Source organism: Canis lupus, chromosome 33, assembly GCF_003254725.2.
Source record: "Canis lupus dingo isolate Sandy chromosome 33, ASM325472v2, whole genome shotgun sequence".
NCBI lineage: Eukaryota > Metazoa > Chordata > Mammalia > Carnivora > Canidae > Canis > Canis lupus.
This window is the reverse complement of record NC_064275.1, coordinates 18,727,016-18,748,597: the sequence shown is the minus strand read 5'-3', so window position 1 is coordinate 18,748,597 and position 21,582 is coordinate 18,727,016. Positions and strand designations below refer to the sequence as shown.

Here is a 21,582-nt window from a genome sequence, read left to right as displayed (position 1 = left end):
ATTTAGAGATGCCCTCCCAGTGGTCCTTGCCCCCAAATCATCACTTTTCCTCTAGAGGCAGTGCCTTTTTCTGTCCAGCCTCCAGAAATGTACCAAGAACTTACCCCGATTACAGTTGTGTATAAGCAGAGACTTCAAACTTTATTACCTTCCCCATTTGAGGGGTAGTTGAGTATTTTTCTCCCTCAGACTACCTCAGTCTAATTCCAAGGCACCAGTCACACCCACTTCTCCCTAGAAAGGGCCTAGCTTAATTCTCTTTAGAAGGCCTAGATTCCAAAAACAAAGCCCTCTGTCTCAGGGCTTTGTCTTTAAGGCTTAGCTTCTGAGTTAGACTCTGAGGCCACGACTTCCTTAGCCTTTCTTAATTGCCGTATTGTTAGGAAAGTCTTCTCATTCAGTTGGGGGGGGGGGGTGGAGACCAAAAAAGAAATTAATGTTTCAATCTATTGCCTCATCAACCAGTTGGAACTAAGAAAAGAGAGAACTCAGGATGGACTCCAGTAATCAAAGAAGGCTCCACAGAGATGGAAGAACTTTGAACAGGGTTCTCGAATGGTACCTAAGGGTTAGTAAGTACAGAAAGCACAGTATTTTAGAACACAGGACAAATTCAACAGGAGAAGAGAATTAAGAATAAATGGATAAACGCAACACATGCAAGGGATGGCAAGATGTCCAATTCCTTATATTAGTGCGGAGATTTTATTCGGGGGAAAATGAGAAAATGAGATCAAACCAGTGACATAAGATGAGATCATTAGAATGTTTCCTATAGCTATAGAAGGCTCTTACAGCTTAATATCATTTTTCCTATGATATGTAAATAACATAAAAATATTTAATGAAAGAACACATAAAGAATACAATAAAAATAAAATAAAAATGAAATATCTTAGTCCTTATTAGAATAATTATACAGTATGCCTTCTGCTTCATTTACTTAACCAGTGTCTCCCAAGCTTTTGAGTTCCAACAACATTTATCTAGGCTCTTCATCTTAGCATGAGCCAGAAGGACTTACATCTTATTCTTTCTTAAAGAAATCCTGTGCTTGGCTTTATAATGGATCATCCTAGGTGGGCTGTTGAGATGTAGTTTCAGCTACTTGTCTTAAACTAGCCCACATCAAACCACCTCTGTGCTTCTCACTTCACTAGTAATCCAGAAAAACAAATTTACCTTTTTCCGTGGCTCTTCCTTGTTGCTTTGAGATAGAAGGCTTTCATTTTTTTCTGTAAAACGATCTATCATGGCTCAAGCCCATGCCCTCTATAGAGAAGTAGTGTAGTCCCTTCTATTGACAAACAGAACTATGCTTGAAAACCAGTTGTCACATTGGAAGTAACTTATTTTTTCTAGGAAGACATAAGCAAAGAGAACATTTGAACGTAAATCTGAAGATCTGCTTCAAAAGCAGTCTCAAAACAGTGCAGCAACAGAGGACCAAAGGAAGTTCTATGGATTGGGAAGCCCTGTGATTATTTTAGTAAAAAGGCTTTTTTAAAACGACGCTATGGGGTTCTGTTTTCTCAGTCGTTGAAGTTCAGATAAAAGTTTTCCCAAAGTCAAAAAACTTAATTTCTTACCTAACCATACTTTAACAACCAGTTGATATTTCCCAAAGGAATGTCATTCCTGGGAGTTATGCTGATCTTTGAACTCACTAAAGATAAAACTTTGTTTTTCCTTTAAGATAAGTATACGATGGTATAGAGATCAAAAGAAAAACAGACTAGTAAGTAAGAAGATGCTGGTTTTTATATAAACACTTTTAAAATGTATAATTTCTTTTCAAGCAGAAAAAAAAAGGACCGAACTTATTAACTGTACATTTGAATATAAAGATTCTTCTTAAGGCCTATCCAAAGCAAAGTTCAAACTGCATACTTTCACCGTGAATTTAAGTAGATCCTTTTGTTCATTTTTGTATCCCACCCACGGATGCAGCATCTCTGTGTTTTTGTTCCCCAGATTTAGTGAACAAAAGAAAAGGTTACAATAGGGCAGCAGCTAAATTTGTAAGGAAAGAGCTTTATAAAAAAAAAAAAAATCAAACTCCTAAAAGGTGTCTCAAAAGGTTTATGATATAAGAGGATTTAAAGGCATCAACCTCAGATTTCATTGACTTTCCTCCTTAGTCCCAGCAGGTCCTCTCTCCTCAAGAAGAAACCATTTCATTTCAGCTTCAGAATGAGGGCATAGGTGTCTTTTAGAATGTTGTCTAGAATTATAGCTGTCCAATGCCTTTGTTCCCAGAGTTAAAACTTAGCTTTCACAAGCTGTACTATAAGAGAATAAAGAAGGTATTTGAACATTCCGTGTTTTATGCCACTGGAATCAGATGCTCAAAGTGTAGAAATTCATAAGGCATGTAGCTTGATAATACCCCAAGCTGAAGGTTTAACTTATATTTAGAATGGGTTCCATAAAGTTGATGTTCAATTACTTCTTGATTGTTTGATTATATCCTTACCTCATAACTAAAGGGATTTCAGTTGGCTTAAAAGAATACTTAATACATTAGTGAATATATAGGAAAATATACATAACTATAAAAAAGAAATCAGCCTTGAAGTAAAATAAGGAATCGACATTTGAGTGAGGCTAAGGAGTAAATTTTACTTAGAATAGCATACCATGAGGTTCCATATAGTTGCAAAAATGGAATCTAAATTTTGATTCTGAGCTCCAGGTATGATTTGCACAGGGTCCACAAAGATAAGAGTAGAACCAGCTTTTCCTGGGCAACGAGGTCTGAGAGAAGCTGATTGATTAATATACGTTTCAAATGTCAAAGGTCCTTACCGATGAATTTCTTCCACTTTTTTTTTATTTTTTATATTTTTTAAAGATTTTATTTATTTATTCATGAGATATATATATAGAGAGAGAGAGAGAGGCAGAGACACAGGCAGAGGGAGAAGCAGGCTCCATGCAGGGAGCCGGACGTGGGACCCGATCCTGGGTCTCCAGGATCACACCCTGGACTGAAGGTGGTGCCAAACTGCTGAGCCACCCGCGCTGCCCTCTTCCACTGTTTTAGATTTCAGATCATCTATGGCCTTCTGTATCCATTTACACAAGGGTATTCTCAGTAAATGCTTCACTCATGAATTGGTGAAAACTCAAGTGACCCCCAAAACAACTGCTTTCATATCATTGTATTCACAATGCTAGATGCATAGTCAGGCACTTCTTAGTCCCTGCTTGGAGGTAACAGACTGAGTGTGGAATCAAGCAAACCAAAGGCCTGGGCTCTGAGGGAGACTGTGACAGCCTCCAGAGCCAAGTAAAAAAAGCTTCCCTGGGACTTTTCCTTTGGCCCTGAAAATCCTACCGGTATTATCAGTCTCTTCCTATCCATGAGACAAAGCATAAAGCTTACTTTTTGGTAGAGTGAAGAGAGTGGAAGGACGACAAGAATGGAGACTTGGTCCAGATTTGGGGATGGGCCTGAAGATCATGGGGCAAATGTGTTCCTAGTTCACAATTTTGCCCGCTTGTTCACCATTCTTGAAGCTTAGGAAAACTGAATGGTATAGCAGAAAGAAAGAAGGAAGAAAGGAGTGAGGCAGGGGGGAGAGAGGAAGGAAGGAAGGAAGGAAGGGAGGGAGGGAGGGAGGGAGGGAGGGGCGAGAGAGGGAGGGAAAGAGGGAGGGGAGGGAGGGTCATGAAGGGAGAGAGAAAAACAAAGAAAGAAAAGCCAACTGCTGGGGCACCAGGGTAGCTCAGTGGCTGAGCATCAATCTTTGGCTCAGGTGGTGATCCCGGGGTCCTGGGATCGAGTCCCGCATCAGGCTCCCCGCAGGGAGCCTGCTTCTCTCTCTGCCTATGTCTCTGCCTCTTTCTGTGTTTCTCATGAATAAATAAATAAAATCTTAAAAAAAAAAAAAAAAGCCAACTGCCAGTTTGAAGTACTACAGAGCTTTCAGGTGAACTCTATCTTGTTGGCTAGATTAGAAGTGCATATTAAGTTAAAAAAAAAAAGAAAGAAAAGTGCATATTAAGTTTATATTTTTAAATTCAATTTATACCACAATGTCTCATTCTTAACAGTCAAAAAACATTAAAGGATGTTTCCTAGTTCTTCCATGGATCTGTGTTAACCGTCAAAGGGGATCCACTCTGACAAAAACCTGTGGTTGGCCTCATCAACTGTCAAACTATCTAGCTCTGTTACATTCCTCCAGGTGTCAGCCAACATTAGTACTTTATCATCTACATTCCTGTTCTCTTTTTTCTCTCTTCCTTTTCAATCCTCTTTTTATTTTTAAACCATTCTCTTCAGAAAGGTAACTGCTGTCATTTTGGCTAAGACTGTTGAGTTTATCACATAAGTTAGCATCCGATCAGCCTCAGTACATGGGAAGTATCAGCCCGCTAGGCCCGCTGCATCAGATGCAGGATGAGGCAGCACCAGTTTCAGAGGCTCTGATTAGTCAGAGTGGTTAAGAGCAGCCTAAAGAGAGATACTGATCCTCAATTCATGGGTCTCAATTTGGGAGGAGGAGGGAGACACAGACCTCTTAGGGATTCTAATGAAAGACACTGACCTTATCCTATGAAAGTAGAAACATACCCATTCATGAAAACATGTGGACACTCCTAAAGTCCAACACATGTACTTCCCAAAGACCTTTTAGTACTTACACTATACTCCCGAATGAATGAAAGTTCATTGTGTGTATGAATGAAAGTTCAAGGAATAGGAAAGACAAACCCAAGTACAGTACTGAGATCATAGATAGAATGGTGTTATAATCACTTTAAGCAAGTTAGAGGGTTGACTATCTCTGTCCATCTAAAATAATAACCATTTACTACAAAAGTATATACAGCCTGTTTCCAATATTCATAGGTGCTGTCCTCCAGAAAATATGTTTGGAAGTCAAATTGCTGAAAGGTGAACAGTTGATTTATGTTGTATGAGAACAATTCTGTTACCAGTGCTAAAAAAGAAAAGAAGGGGAAAAAAAGAAAACAGCCTCTAATGGTTCCTGTACCTTGGGCTTAGATGACTGGGAAGATAGAGGACAACTCTCACTCACCGGGAGACAGCCCAAACACGCCCCCTTTACACCCAGGAGTGGGTGCATAACGCAGTGCAGCTGATGACCCTCCCACGGTCCCCACTTCCAGGAGGCAATGACAGCTGGGCTATGCTAGGTGTATGGAGCCAAGGTGAGAGAAAGAGTCTTGTTATACAACCTGCCACCTTTTGTTTGTGTGTTTTCCCCAGTGCCCCCGGCCACCCTCCAAATGATACTGGCAGGCCGGTTCATGGACCCAGAGGCAGTCCCGCAGGATCAGCCAAGAGGATCCTTGCCTGTGTTCAGGATAGAAATCAAACACAAGCCAACAGGAGGTGAAAGCAGAGTTAATTGAAGGTATAGAGAGAGTGCAGGTTAGAGACAGAATGTCTGGAACAGTCAGAAAGGAAAGGAGGGAGTCTCATCTTCACTTAGAGTCTGGGGGTTTTTTATTGACAATTGTGGTCTGGTGTCTGTGTCCTCTCAGGCATCCAGAAACTGGTCAGAACAAGGACAGAGTCCAGGTGTCCATCATAAGTGACTTACTCCCTAGAGCCAGGGGGTCTTGGCGTCGATATGTCTAGCGCCGGTGGTCTGGAATATGCACATGATGGCCATGCCTGGTCACTCCTTAGATGTTATCTGTTGTGCTGGAAGACTCCAAAGAAATCATTAACTCCTTGTCCCTTATATGGAGGACATACATGAAGGCATGTGTAGGGCAGGGGCGTAGGCCCTAACAAGATTTAGAAGCAGGAAAGGGAGCCAAAAGCAGGTTTTTATGGAGTTCTTCAGTTTCTCTGTCTCATAAAGATTGTGAAGATGCCAGTGAGATAGAAAGTATGTGGAGGGACATGTGCTTCAGATGGTGAAAGCTGTGAGCAAGAAAGCTCTATCCTCCCATCATGCAGAGGCTCTGTAGTTGACCACCACCCCTGCACCCTGCATGTAGGTCAAATGGATATGACCGAAGTCTTGGCCCTGGCAGGGGCAACAGATGTAGATCTGGGGAGGAAGGGACCTGAATCTTCCCCAGGAGAAGAATGGGCCTTTCCGAGCATGACCCACTTGGTATGTAACACCAACACACAGTAGCTTAGGACCGTCACTAATCACCTAATATATGAGAGAGCAACCTCAGCAGGATAATGGTATTGGTGTGCAGTGTGGGAAAGAGTGGGATATGAGTGCCTGGGCTGGGGAGGCCTGGCCACCCTAGCCCTAGTTCGTGAGCTGACCCACTTACCTCATGTGAGCCTGGTGACCCAGATTGAATGCTCAAGGGCTTTTCAGCCCTGCCATTTGACTTAGACGTGTTGACTTGACCGAAATTCATGTGGGTTTTAATTTGAGAGCTGGTGTTTCCTCCCAAATCACAGAGACTTCAAATTCCCGTCTCCCTCTGTAGCACCTCACCCTTGCACTGGTCTCATTTTATATATCCGGGCTGAGAAAGGACTGGATTTCACACCTAATTAAAGGAGATTGTATTGCCTGCTGTTTCCTTTCTTGTTCATTCTCCCTTGTGCACAAGCAGCTTTTCATTCTCATGCTAAGTCCTACCCCCCGGACGCCCGCAGTTGAGGAGACAGGCAGGAGCTGGGTTCCTGCAAGGCAGAGCCAGGCCCTCCACCACCTCTTTCACTACAAGCCCATTTCTCCTTCGGTACTCACCCTGGGTCCGCCCCATCCGCATTGTGCGGGCTCACAGAACAGTCATTCAGGACACATGACCACTCTCGGTGGTAGGATTCCTTGCGTGTTTCCAGTGAATGCCATCTCAGGCTGACTCTGTATTTTCACTCTAGTGGAAAGAAGGTCAGTTATTATTTTTAAACACACAGAGAACCATTGTCATCACTCTTTTCATTTTACCCCATCAGTTCTATGTTCAACACCACCTTGGGGGTATTTTTGGGGTGAGGTGATGTCCCCAAATATACATGATCTTTGTAAAGTTGTATGGTTTTGTGGAGTTGAGAGAGTGGTTGGTGTTTTCTTTCTTCTTTCTTTCTTTCTTTCTTTCTTTCTTTCTTTCTTTCTTTCTTTCTTTCTTCTTCTTCTTCTTCTTCTTCTTCTTCTTCTTCTTCTTCTTCTTCTTCTTCTCTCTCTCTCACTCTCTCTCCCTCTTTTTTTTTTTTTGAATAGCCCAAATGCCTATTCAGTGTCAATCTAAGAAAGAATGGAGTCAGCATTTTCACACCATTCCTTCCTATACAGTCCGTGAATAACCATCTAATCAAGATTTGTTTTCAATGGGGAACAAATCTTCTACAGTAGAGTATTTCAGATTTATTCCATTGGAATCTATACATTAATGCCCATTGGATGAAAGGACCTGCTTCACAAAAGCCTGGACATTGCCTTGCTGTGGCAGAAACTTTTTCCCACTGTATTAGTGCTAAATATAAAAGAAAGCCTGGGAAAGAATTGCTTCAGCATTGTGTGCAGGAGGAACCAGGCGTGCTTGAATGGAAAGGCAGGGTCCCCCATCGCATCTGTACCCGTATCAGCAAAGCCCATTCAGCCTTTCATAGCTGCTCACTGCCGTGTGGGACCAGTGTACTCGGGGAGATGTTTAAAAATTGTGTCTATAAAAATCTAACTAGGCTTGTCTCGGGTCAGGTTGTACATGTGTGCAAGTTTGAGTTTTAAAAACCGTCTCTGTGGTTTCTAATGAAGTTGGTGACAGTACTGCAATAATCATAATTGAGACTATTTAACAACTTTTAGTGATTATCTCTATAGGGTTACCTGATTGTTTAGATAGATTCGACCAAACAAGCACTTTCAATTTTTCTCATGAGATTTTAAGTGTGTGTGTTTGTGTGTGTGTGTGTGTGTATGAGTATGTGTAGTATGAGGACAGCTTTTGCTGTTGACCGTTTCCTACTCTAGAGCAACCTCCATCATCGCTTTCAGTGTTTTTATCTTTTCTTCTATGTCCTGAGGATTAGGATGGCCTTAGATCCCTAGGCAATCCGAGTTTCATCCTTCAGTGACCCAGTGTTATGCAGTGAGAAAAGCATCAAGGGGTGTGGGTTCTAATCCCAACCCTGCCTCTTACTAGCTGTGTAAAATTTAGGATAAGTCACTTCAACACTTTGATGGCCTCAACCTTTTTCTTACATCAAATAATAATAATAGGACTTGTCCTAAAAACATAAGGATGGCTTTAAGGAAAGACTAAGATGTTGTATGTGAAAGAGTTTTGTACGCTATGAAATGTTATGTGGATATTAATGATTATGATACTTGTCATAGAGTTTCTTCCCAGAATTATCAGAAAGAAGACGAGTCTTCATCATAAGTGACAAGCCTAGTGATATTGCTGTGACTGGGCTAAGAGCAAATGTGTGTTTAAAGAGTGTTTTCACCTGTGTGGAAAAAAGTTACTTAATAAATCCATCCTACTCAGAGATGGTGACTTTATTAGAGACTCAACCAATTTTAGTGCTTACTGTTTTACTTAAATAAAAAAGACTTTAGTGATAGTAAAACTGTATATAGAAAACTCTACATTTTAGTGCCAGGACAAGTTGTTTGATCTCTTGCATTATTCCATTTATAAACTAAAAAAAAAAAAAAAAAGTCTTTTAAGTTAGATTTACTGAGACTACGTTGATGTCCCAAGGCCTAGAAACATGAACACCATGCTAATTCAAGGGTAGGTGTAGAAGCAGCTGGAGAACATATTGAACAAACTTTTTTTACACAGCTTTACAGTGGATCTATGGACACCTAAGGGCCAGACTTCATTTGGGGCAAAACATGCAATGCAATGAAGCAGGTAAGAGTGTGAACTCTAGAGCCAGACCCCCTGGATTCAAATGCCAGCTCTACCACCAATTGCCTCTGTGGCCTTGAATGAGTTTCTTAATTTGTCCAGCCTCAGTTTTCTCATTTGAAAAATGGGGATAATAATAATACTACCTACATGATAAGGGTTGCTGTGATGATTAAATGAAATAATATGTTAATACATGGTAAGCATTAAATAAAGGAGGGTTTACTCTTGTTCTCATGCTCTATGTGCATGGGGGACTCAGCAAGAACTTAGAATTTGGTCTGCTGATTGATTTCCTGAATACCTTCCTGGGTTATTGGGGCCTTCCTCTGGGGCTGTACTTTGTATTAGCACAGTTATAGAGGATTCACCATGATTCTTTAATCTGGCAATGACAATTTGCTTTTACAACAGTGGGAAAAAAAAAAAAAAAACAACCTAGAAACTGTAGCCCAGTGCAATATTTTAGGCACATCACAGACCTAATGGAAGTCAGGACAAAAAGGAATTCTCTTCTGTAAAAATCTTATGCAAATCATATGACTGAAAGTGAGCATAAGAGCCTCTAGGCATGTCTTAAGGTAACTGGATATGTGTGAGGCTGACTAAATGTAAAGATGGGAACAAAGGAAATAAATGAGTATATGAAAGGATGCGGCCGCACCTCCTGAGCTCAGACAGCATGCAGAGATTGAGTGCAGCAAGGTAGAGCTGGTGTGTTCCGACTCTCTTGAACTGGTCCTCTCTCCTAAGGCAGAGGAGAAAGAACCTGAGGAGGTGGGCATTCCTCCTATCCCTCAGATCATTACCTCTGGGGGCTCAAGACACAGGGATGCCCGGTCACAGGCCAACAATCAGTGTTTGGGCCACCCTGGTTGTGAAAGGCCCACTCGCGTGGCCTCTCTCAAGGGGACTGTTCACCTACGAAGGCAAGAATGGGGACTCTAAGTGAAGAATGGTTCCGAAAGAGGGATTCTTTAGAGCCATTTGAGAAGTGAAGTAGAAAAATAGGAAAGCCCTAAAACTTAGTGGTATAGCCACCCATTTTAATTCTCAGTCTGTGATCCAAATGTAACCATTTTCCCCCGTGTGCAGAGCGCTGGGTGTTAGGGTGGCAATGGGTCAGGCTATGGACAGCCTCTGCATAGCTGACTGTTGCCTTCCCACTGGGAGCCCTTTGATACTTCCCTGGAGCAAGTGCATAGAACACGGTATTGCCTCGGGTGATCACACAGCCCATTCCTGGTTTACTCCTGCTGTCCTCACCTAATTATGAACAGTGCTCCCTTTCACTCACAGAAGTGCCCAGCTGGAACTCTAAATATGATCACCTAGGATACTAAAGTCTCCCAGGTCAGTGCTGCCATGTCCGACCTTTTTAAACACTCCTTCCTCGTTCAGCTTTAGGAAATGCAGAAAACGACCCATGTCACATACCACCACTCTAGAAAGTCCTCAAACAGGTTGTCGGAGATGCCAAGAAGAGTGTGTAGATACAGAAATCAGTGGGTGAGTGCCGCTTTAGCTCGCAGGCTGCAGCCTATAGCCTGTCCCTCAAGTGGAAAACATGGTGACAGCTGTTTGGTGGATATCTTAGTGTGGATTGGATTTTCCAAGGGTTTTTGCATACATGATGTGGATTCGGAAATAGACATATAAATTAATAGGAAGGGAGGCAAATTTTTGAACTATGAATATTGTTGCTGTCTATGGATAAAATCAGAAACTGTGGAAACCTGGAGAAAATACAAGCCTTCCCAAAGGACCTCAGCTTAGACCTGTGTAGGGTAGAGCGTTCCATGAGAACCTGTCTTCCATTTGTTTCTCAGGTCTTGTGTGCTGAAGCTGTAGGAAGAGCAGGCAAGTGACCCATCTGTTTATTAGGCTGTCCTACTTCAACTGGCAACCCTGGCTGCAGCTCTAGGGCATTAATAGAGATTCGATACCCAAAATAGCTGGGGTATTGTTGGAGCCAAATTGAAGGCCTTTTTCTCATAGGCGGTCATCCCGGCAGCCCGATCCCCGTGCAAGGCATGTCCGTCTCGCCGCAGAGCCCGCTTGTGTGTGCAAGGTCAGGGGTGGGGGTGCTTCCAGGAGCCATGAGCGTAACCCACCTGAGACCTGGGCGTTAGGCATGCAGTCAGCTAGCTCTGACCCACACACCCTGTCTTGTGTCTTCTGTCTTGCCACCGTGCAGGTGACATCAGTTGCAAGGGGATGACCGAGCGCATTCACAGCATCAACCTTCACAACTTCAGCAATTCCGTGCTCGAGACCCTCAACGAGCAGCGCAACCGTGGCCACTTCTGTGACGTGACGGTGCGCATCCACGGGAGCATGCTGCGCGCACACCGCTGCGTGCTGGCAGCCGGCAGCCCCTTCTTCCAGGACAAGCTGCTGCTGGGCTACAGCGACATCGAGATCCCGTCCGTGGTGTCGGTGCAGTCGGTGCAAAAGCTCATTGACTTCATGTACAGCGGCGTGCTGCGCGTCTCGCAGTCGGAAGCCCTGCAGATCCTCACGGCCGCCAGCATCCTGCAGATCAAAACCGTCATCGATGAGTGCACGCGCATTGTGTCACAGAATGTGGGTGACGTGTTCCCGGGGATCCAGGACTCGGGCCAGGACACGCCACGGGGCACCCCCGAGTCCGGCACTTCGGGCCAGAGCAGCGACACCGAGTCGGGCTACTTGCAGAGCCACCCGCAGCACAGCGTGGACAGGATCTACTCGGCGCTCTATGCGTGCTCCATGCAGAACGGCAGCGGCGAGCGCTCCTTCTACAGCGGTGCGGTGGTCAGCCACCACGAGACGGCCCTGGGCCTGCCCCGCGACCACCACATGGAGGACCCCAGCTGGATCACGCGCATCCACGAGCGCTCGCAGCAGATGGAGCGCTACCTGTCCACCACCCCCGAGACCACGCACTGCCGCAAGCAGCCCCGGCCCGTGCGCATCCAGACCCTGGTGGGCAACATCCACATCAAGCAGGAGATGGAGGACGACTACGACTACTATGGGCAGCAAAGGGTGCAGATCCTGGAGCGCAACGAGTCCGAGGAGTGCACGGAAGACACCGACCAGGCGGAGGGCACTGAGAGCGAGCCCAAGGGCGAAAGCTTCGACTCGGGCGTCAGTTCCTCCATAGGCACCGAGCCTGACTCGGTGGAGCAGCAGTTCGGGCCCGGGGCGGCGCGGGATGGCCAGGCCGAACCCGCCCAAGCCGAGCAGGCCGCAGAGGCTCCTGCCGAGGGCGGCCCGCAGCCGCACCAGCTCGAGACAGGTGCCTCCTCCCCGGAAAGAAGCAACGAGGTGGAGATGGACAGCACGGTCATCACTGTCAGCAACAGCTCCGACAAGAGCGTCCTGCAGCAGCCTTCGGTCAACACGTCCATCGGGCAGCCATTGCCAAGTACCCAGCTCTACTTACGCCAGACAGAAACCCTCACCAGCAACCTGAGGATGCCTCTGACCTTGACCAGCAACACACAGGTCATTGGCACAGCCGGCAACACCTACCTGCCGGCCCTCTTCACTACCCAGCCCGCGGGCAGTGGCCCCAAGCCTTTCCTCTTCAGCCTGCCACAGCCCCTGGCAGGCCAGCAGACCCAGTTTGTGACAGTGTCCCAGCCTGGCCTGTCGACCTTTACTGCACAGCTGCCAGCGCCACAGCCCCTGGCCCCATCCGCAGGCCACAGCACAGCCAGTGGGCAGGGCGAAAAAAAGCCTTATGAGTGCACTCTCTGCAACAAGACTTTCACCGCCAAACAGAACTACGTCAAGCACATGTTCGTACACACAGGTGAGTACAGGCTCCCCCTGGGGGCCTGGAAGCAGGCCGTGGGTATGAGGGGGCTGTAGGAAGAAGGGAGGGGCAGACAGCAAGGGGAAGGGAAGGTTTGGAGTCATCTTTCAGATTTGCAGGAGACCCCGCTGTCAGCCATCTTCTAGAAGCCCCAACAGTACCCCCATTGTAGGAATGAAGCATCCTGCCACCAAAGCTCAAAATGACAGAAACCCTAGGGAGAAGGGCCCAATGGGGAAAAGTCTGACAAAGAATCTACAGGCACAACATCCCTTAAATATGCTGAACTCTGCGATACATTCTTTGATTCTAGCTGTTTCGAACTGGAAAAGTCCTTGGAGATTATATACTCCAGTCACTTCATTTTACAGATCAAAGTCATACAGGCAGAACAGGGATGCGAGTTGCAGTGTGTAGTAAATTCTGTATGAACCATCAGCTTGAAGAGGCCACAACAAGGCTGATGCAGGCTTATGCTGTATTTGTGGTCCCTGAAATGAAGAAACGTGATAGTTTCACTCTATTTTCAATTGCTTATTCTCTCTTTTTGACATCTAGAGACCACAGTCTGGTCTGGGCACTACCTTTTCAAAAAACAGTAGACTGATTGGGACATATTCAGAGGAGTATAATCGGGATGCAAAGGAATGCAAAGCCATGGCGTATCATGGTTGAAGGTCCTAGGGCTGTTCAACCTGCAAAAAAGAAGACTCAGAGTGTCTTATAAGCCACATCCAAGTATTTGAGCTTTGGGGGCAGCATAATATAGTAAGCTGGAGCTCTGGAGACACATTGCCTAGACTTGCAATTAGACTTAGCCACTACTGATGTCTGTCACCTTTCTGTACTTGTTTCCTTGTCTATATAATGGGGATGGTAATAATATATCTCCCTTAGAGTATCGTCTTCAGGATTAAGTGAATTAATATATGAAACTCTTAAAACAATTCCTGGCACATAATCAGCACTCTATAAATGGTAGCTGACATTAGCACTGTTAACTTTATTTAAATGGTTGGGAGGAGAGAAACATTAAGCTTGTCTTGGAGCAGGTGGAGCACTACTTGTCCACCACCCTTCAAAAGGTAGAACTGGACCAACGATTGGAAGCTATAAAGGAGACTCTTTCAACTAAATAAAAGAAGCTGCTCTAAGATAGGATAGACAGCCTCCAAAGGGATTGAGTTTCTATAATTAGAGGTGGTCAGAGAGAGAATGATCATTTCATCTCAGGGATGTTGTAGCGGGGCCTCAGTCATTAGGTGACTAGTTGGGTGGGCTGGTGTTTCATCCCTGGATTCTGTGGTTCTAGAGCTAAGATCTCCTGACTGCCAGCTAGTGCGCTTTTCCGGCTCAATTATGGAACATAGAAGTGGGAACTTCATGGATGCTCCTCCATATAAGTGACCACATATGAGATATGATTTCACATAGATTCTCTTGTATCTGAAAATACTTATCCCAGTGGTGATCCCCGTATTTGAAATTCCTATCATGAGCCCCTCTTCTGGTGTACCTCTGGTTCCAGAGCACCCCTGTTAAATGACAAATAAATTGCCAAAAAAAAAAATTACCTACTAGAATTACAATGCATGAAAACAAATTAGTTCCTCCAAGCAACCTTGTTTCTCAGTTCAGCTAGCTGATGATAGGACATAAGGCAGATAAAAATTTAAGTTGGAAAATAGAATGGAAGGAAAACAACAGACACTGAGACAAGGTACCCAACGTAGAAGTGAACAACTAAAACAGAACATTCCTTACGATGCACTTTGCCTTCTTCACAGTCAACTTAAGACAGTAGGTAAATCTGTATGTGCCTTTGTGTGAATCAGTTGTTCTAAAGGAGGATGTTTTCACAACTCCAAAGCAACATAGTAACTCACTACTGAATTCAGGAAGGAAATCAGGTAGTGATAAGTCACCATGTTTATTTAGGGTAAATGTGAATGTACTGATAACCTGAGATCAATCAAGGACAATTTCCCATGTGGTATAGGCATCATCATCATCATTTGGCAAATTGACCAAATAGTAATATTTTTAGTTATGTGGCACTTTATGGTTTACAGAGTGCTCTCACATCATTTGTCATTTCTTCTTCTGAATTATTGTCATACAAACCATCAAATTAAAGGTTAGTGAGGAAAAAGAGACCATTTGTGGAAGTGTCTCATTAGCCAAAGTTCACTTTGCTGGTCTTGGATCCATAAACATTTCTATTCTCCCTCTCCCAGACCATGCATCTCATCCAGTAGACCTACATGGGTATAAAACTCACTTTAAGATCACATACTGAAATAAGGCTGTAAATTTGCAACACAAAATTTTCAGTGCACTATCAAAAATTGTTTTTTTGCTATATAAACGCATTTATCCAGTGGATTCACTAAAGGATTCTGTGGTTAACCCAAATAACTAGATTTGCCCATGAGAAAACCAGTAATGGGTTTGTACATTTAGACCTCGTAGATACAAAAACTATGAATAAAGTCATTTTCTAAATCTGAGTTATGCTCAAAGTGTAGCCTTCAGATTTCTAGTAAACTATGAAGATCCTCAGTAAATCATGAAGGTTTTATATTGGTGTGTATAACATGGCAACATCTGGGAACAATTAATAATACACAGATATCACTTGAGCACCTCATTTAGAAGAAGAGACACTCTTCCCATTCACCCTGAATTATTTGGCAGTGGCAGTTTGGAAGGGCCATCTGTCTATCAAGACTTTTTTGTCTAGCTGAAGTGAAGGAGTCCATAACCTAACAAAGTTAAAGAACAATTGGTCTAGATTTTTCAAAAGGCAAGACAGCCTGAACATATGGAAGTAATTCAGGACCTGGATTCACTGCGGCCTCCATTTCAAAACAGAGTTCTCTCCAATTTCTTGGGGGAAAAAAAAAAAAAAAACAACAACCCAGGGCCTCCCAACTTCATAAGAGCCCAGTGGAAATGATAAAAATCCAGAGCAAAAAGTCTAAATGTTGGTCTGAAAAGATTCTAGAAAGTATTAGGGACACTTGGAAGGATAGGGATGGTTTCAGTATTCTCACCTATAACCTAATTTAAAAGAATCTTACTAAGAAAGAGTAGCTTGACAGAGCTAAAAGGAAGGAGATTTGGGTTCTCTGCATCACAGCTATTATGCATGCTACCTGGCTTTGCATTTCAGTCACTCCAACATTTAACGTAAATAGTACTTACTATCCACAGCTGCAGGGAATCTATTCTGAGATGTGGACTCCAAATAAAATTCTGTGGAGCTCTGTGTTAATGATCTACATATTCACTGAAAGGAAGTATTTGAAACAAATAAGTAGGCTATTGTATTGACTTTGGAGCTAAGCTCTGCGGTAGAGAACCAGGCAGCCCTGGCTGTAATGCATATTCCATAATGATTATAACACTGAAACTTACAATGGGGACATAAGTGAAATTTATACTAGAATTCGATTATTTGGGTTCTGTTTTGATTCCTTTAATTGGCTGCATGGACTTAAGCAAGTCACTTAATTGTATAACCCTCAGTTTCTTTGAGTTTATAATGGAAAGAATAATTTTCCTGCCTTTTGAGTAGCTGTAAAGGTATCATGCATTTAAGAGGTTTTCATAAAAGGTAAAGTACTAGTTAATGTTTAAAAAAGCCCATCATCATTATTACCTGAGCCCCCTCCACCCAAGAGACATTGACTTTCTTTGCTCTATCTCACATCTCTGAATAATAAGCTCTTGATAGATTTCCTTCCTCTACGGAATTCAAACGCTATAGCCACGTGATACTTCTTGGGTTTCCCCCGAACTTCCTTCATAACATCAGCATTTTTTTTTTTCACTTCTGAATGATTTTTTTAAGAGTATAAGAAAATCCCTCACCTAACTACTTTCTCTACTCCCCAACAAACCACAGCGGTACTCCATTTCTCCCAGGAGTGTCTCAAGATCACTTTACTACAGCTTCACAAAAGTTGTGAGATACGAAACTAAGAGTTAAGGATGTATTTGAAAACAAGAGAGTCAGAGAAAAACAGATAACACAAACCATCCTGTCATTGAACCAAGCAGGGCTCCTCTATGTCCCCTCCCCTCAAGAGAAAAAACAAAAGTCAAAAGAATGGGAATAGAAGGGAAAGACAGAGGACACAGAAGGACAAGCTTTGGTGTCAATGTGGATACAGAAGGCAAGCAATAGGGAAAATTCAAAGATAACCCTGAAACAGTGGTTTTCACCACGTGATTCCCATTCCAGCAGCATACAGATTCACAGGCCCATCCAGACCTGAATCATCCATCCAACAATCTGTGTTTCAACAAGCTCTGATTCAGTGTAGGTTGGGAATCGTTTCCCTAGATGGCTGGGAAACAGGCAAGGATAGCATCAGGTTGTTTGTGTTATGTAACATGGTTCTCTAAAATTCCACTCTTAAGAACCTATGCATTTGGAAAAAGTAAACCAGTTGAAAATAACAGCTTGATTTTATCGTGGATAAGTTATAATATGGGGGCAAACACCTCATTTATGAGAAATGAGCTAAGTTTCTCAAACTGCACAAGTGACCACAGCAAATACTGCCTTCTGGCACTTAGAAGTACTGACTTGTATTATCATTATGCAATTGTCTCTACACCTTCCCATTATAATGTGAATTCTGTGAGCCAGAAATAACTGATAGGTAGGTAGATAGCCAGAGATAAAGATCGTTATATATCTTATATATCAGCATACCCATCATAATACCTTACATATGATGAACATTCAATAAATATTTGATCAGTGAATGAATCAAATGACCATGATGGCTTTGGAGGATTTATCTACCCCCAAGTATAGGGGGTATTTATTACCCTCAGGTAATATGTATTATATATATATATATATATATATATATATATATATATATATAATATATTTAGGACATATATATAGGACATCCAGTTAAATTTGAATTTTGGATAAACAATTGTATTTCTAAACTAAGTATGTCCCATGCAGTCCCATTCATTGCTTTCCTGAAAGTCAGATTTAATTGGGTGTCATGCATTTTATCTCGCAGTACTATCCAAGTAGAACTTTCTTTTAGGACCGAATCTTAGGACTTCTTGCTTTTTAACCTATATATGGGGGCACCTGGGTGGCTCAGTTGGTTAAGTATCCAACTCTTGATCTCAGCTCAGGTCTCGATCTCAGGGTCATGAGTTCAAGCCCCTTCCATGCCCAGTGTGGACCCTACTTAAACAAACAAACAAAAATTATAAATAAATAAACAAATAAAATCTGAATATGAATACAGGCTGGCATATGTAATTGCTTAACAAATACTTTTTGAGTAAGTGAATGAATGTTCAGAAATGTAGGCACACGTTCCAGGAGAATTTAATTCAAGGGACTTATACATAAATGCATTATTTTCTAGCAATACTTACATTTCTCTTTCTTTCTTTTTCTTTTTTTATTTGCTGGGGAATTTATTGTATCCTCATTTCTACTTGCGTTTTCTTCCCTAACATGTGGTAGATGTTTGAGCGTTTTTCGGAATCATACTATCAACAGCCCGGTTTATCGGTGACTGGCTTTAGTCCATTAGGGTCATCTGCATATATGATAATCTTGTGTGTTACTTTGAGAAGCTCAGCTCTTTCAGCCATGAATTTGATATAAAAAAATATGGGAATAATAGTAACATAACAAAAGTCAGAAATAGTGTAAAAATACTGAGATCAAGATAATAACGGGATAATCCTCATGCAGAATTTGGGCTATTAATTATATCAAGCCAGTGGAGTAATAAACAAATATCATATTTGAAGTAAGAGAGGCTTGTTTTTACCACTCTCTGAGTGACCTTCAATAAATTCTACAATCAACCTGAGCCTTAGTGTTTTTGCCACAAAATATATAGATCTTAATAATTCCTACTTTACACAGTTGCTATAAGAATCAAATAACATTATTTCTGTGAAAGCACTTAATCACAAGTACTGTAAAATTATCAAAGCCATTTAAGAACATATATGTTATTAACATCATAACATTTTGTCACATAATCCAGAGAGCCGGAAATCGTTAACAGGAGGAGGAGGTGATAATCTGGCTAAGCTGGTATCATCCTCTCATCTGTTACTGACTTTTTGGATGACCCTCAGGATGTTACTGTACCTCTTTAAGGGAGATCCCATCTTCTGAGGATATTAATGTCTACCCCGCTCATAAAGTTGTAAGAAAAATGAAGTAACGTAGATGAAGTTCCCTGAGGTCTTCAAATTCTGCCTAACACCAAACTGTTAGTTGTCACTGAGGCCAGAGATGTTTTGTGAATACAGTATGTCCCCCAGTAGGCAGTCCCATCCCCCACCCCACCCTGATCAGCCTTACAGTCCCAGCTGGCACCAGAATCACACCTTCAGAGCTGGAGAGAAAGGCTGGCCCTCAGTCACACCAGCCGCATCTCAGGAATGTAGGCCTCCTTTCAACTAGACTTCTCCAGTGGAAAGCAGACTCTTCAGCCAGTGAAAGCTCTGCGTGACTCTGAGCACCCTTCCATTCTTGCCACTGAAGCTTTCCCATTTTCTGTTGTAACCTTGATGTTCTCCATTCAAGGACTCCTGCTCTCCTCGCCAGTAGCCATCTTCCCCTACCCATACTCTCCTCTTCCTTCCCTACCACCTGCCGTCTCACCAGGCTCCCAGCCTCAGTTGGCTGGCCCCTCACCAGACTCCCCTGAAGAGGAGGGTGTTATGCTAAAGCAGGTGATAGAGAGGCCAAGAGAATGGGAGAGACGGGTGGGAACGGTGCTTCTAGAAAACATCCTGGTAACAGCATTCACTGTACCTTCTGCAAGCCAGTAGAAGCCTGGTAAGAATGAGAAAGAATCAGCCGAATAAATGGGTCCTTGCTAAGCCCCCACTACAGAAGTCACTATTCAGAATTGGGGTGTTGTTCTCGCTTCAGCAGCACATATACCAGAATTGGGGTATCCTTTACTTGAACTTTGGGCAGACCCTCTGTATCTATTAACCTAGCAGTATCTCTCTTCTTCTTTCTTCTTTCTTCTCTTTTTTTTTTCCTGACTTGAAATCATGGTAGAGTGTCAGTGCTAGCCCACAAGGAGTTTAAAAGAGGCCCTTTAGAGAATAGCATCTCTGAAAAAAACTGAAGAAAAGTCTATGTGTCCACCACCCTACCCCCCTACTGTAGGAATTGTAAAGGACACTGCCCTCCCTATGGTTTCTCCACGTTGGACAGTTTCTTGACCTCCAGAGCTCAGTTGTCACTTGCTCAGAACCCCTCTGTCAGTGCTAGGTGCTGATATTTTACTCATGGTGCCAATTCTTTGATTAGCATATGTAACTGAGAGCAGACCATACTCTTAACTCTGAATTACATAGCTTCATTGATTATCTGAAAGTTTTTTGTTTGTTTTTTTAAATCCTGAGTTGGCTTCCCCATGCAGTGCAAGTTATTTCTCAATTGGTTTCATCTATCATCAGTTCCTTTCTACTGAAAGAACAGTTGTTGTTTTTTTTTTTCCCTTAAAATAACCGCATACTCTGGCTAAGTGCTTTATCTCTTTAATTTTCAAAATACCTTCACAAGACAGGTATTTATTGTAGTACTCTCAAGTTACAGATAAGGAAACTGAGGCTTCTAGAGGTTAAGTTACATACTCAAGTCATTCAGCCAAGGAAATGGAATTCATATCTGACTCCCACATCTGGATAGCCCCAAATGGAGCATTTTAAAGTGAAGGGGCTTATATGAGCTTCTCCCTCATGTTATAATTCCGGTGTCTGCTTTGGACTTCGTATCCCTTCCTAACACAGTGATAGATTTGCCATTCCTGGCTCTAGACTCAGACCTGAAAAGCCGTCCACTTCCACTCATCTTAACTCTTCATTTCTCCACATCGAGAACAACAATTAGCAGACCTCATCTATTTCATGTATAATGTTGAAAGCCCTTTTGGGGTCCCTATAAGTAAAATGCAGGAGAACAACAAGAAAGAAAAATAGTAACATTTCTACAGAGTGCTATTATTTCAGATCCACACACATATATAAGTGAAAGTTGCAGCTGGCTGACTAATCTGAAAATAAACCCCATTTAGTAAGACAGTTCTGAAATACCTCTGCTCTACCAACACGGCACCCTAATAATTATAGAGAGCATTTTCCTTTAAGGAGCTCCCAAGTGCTTTGCAAATGTTTTTCCTCATTAACTGTCATACCATTTTTTGCGGCAGGGAAGGGAACAGGATACCTTGTCCTATTTAAAATGTGGGACTGCTTATGCTGTGAATGATTGAAGCAGGTTGCCCTCAGGTCATGTGCTGACAAGGCCTAGACCAGAGTCCTCAGGGGTTGTGGGTCAGGATGGGCAGAAGGCCACTGAATCTGCAAAGGGCCATGGCAAGTGCTCCGTCCAGCTCCTCACTTTCCGAAAGGGAGACAAACCCAGGGAGACTTAGAAAGCCCAGGGTCACACAGATAATTAACAGCTGAGCCAATACTACGTGCATACAAACAACATACAGACGTATGCTATGAAGGGAAAGATAACAACTGTGAAGAATCAATTTATAGTCAGATTAGAAGGTTGTGAAAGCAAAAAACCTTCAGAGTGACCTTGCCTAGAGGAAAAACACACTGTAAGAAGGTGAAAGTTTCAAACAGCAAGAGCATTTTAACATAAAGTTTCAACTTCCTAGCAGCCAAAATACCATCTGGAACTTAAGAAGGCAAGCTTCCCATTAAAGGTGACGGGTGGCTGTGTTTTAAAAGTTAGTTGACCAGCCTATCACAGCCTCTAGAAAGTGTACTCCTAGCACAAGGATGGCAAAGACCAGCTCGAGTTCAAGCATGTGTACAGCTGACAGAAATGTTCCAACTAAAAATAACATGCATGACTGTCTCAGGGAATCTCTCATTTCAAAAGAATGTACTTCCATCAACACCATGCG

General features: G+C 42.8%; 1 protein-coding gene across 39 annotated transcripts in view; it reads left to right on the top strand.

Annotated features, from left to right (window-relative positions):
• Nucleotides 1-21,582, top strand: part of ZBTB20 (zinc finger and BTB domain containing 20) — a 773,610-nt gene that overhangs the window by 725,271 nt on the left and 26,757 nt on the right. For 38 of the 39 annotated variants that reach the window (XM_049105202.1, XM_049105193.1, XM_049105190.1 and 35 more), the window contains one exon: nucleotides 11,018-12,622. In XM_049105202.1, coding sequence (XP_048961159.1) covers nucleotides 11,018-12,622 — 1,605 coding nt within the window. Of the gene's footprint in view, nucleotides 1-4,879; nucleotides 5,185-11,017; nucleotides 12,623-21,582 lie in introns of those variants that run through there. The other variant, XM_049105228.1, reaches the window with a different exon arrangement.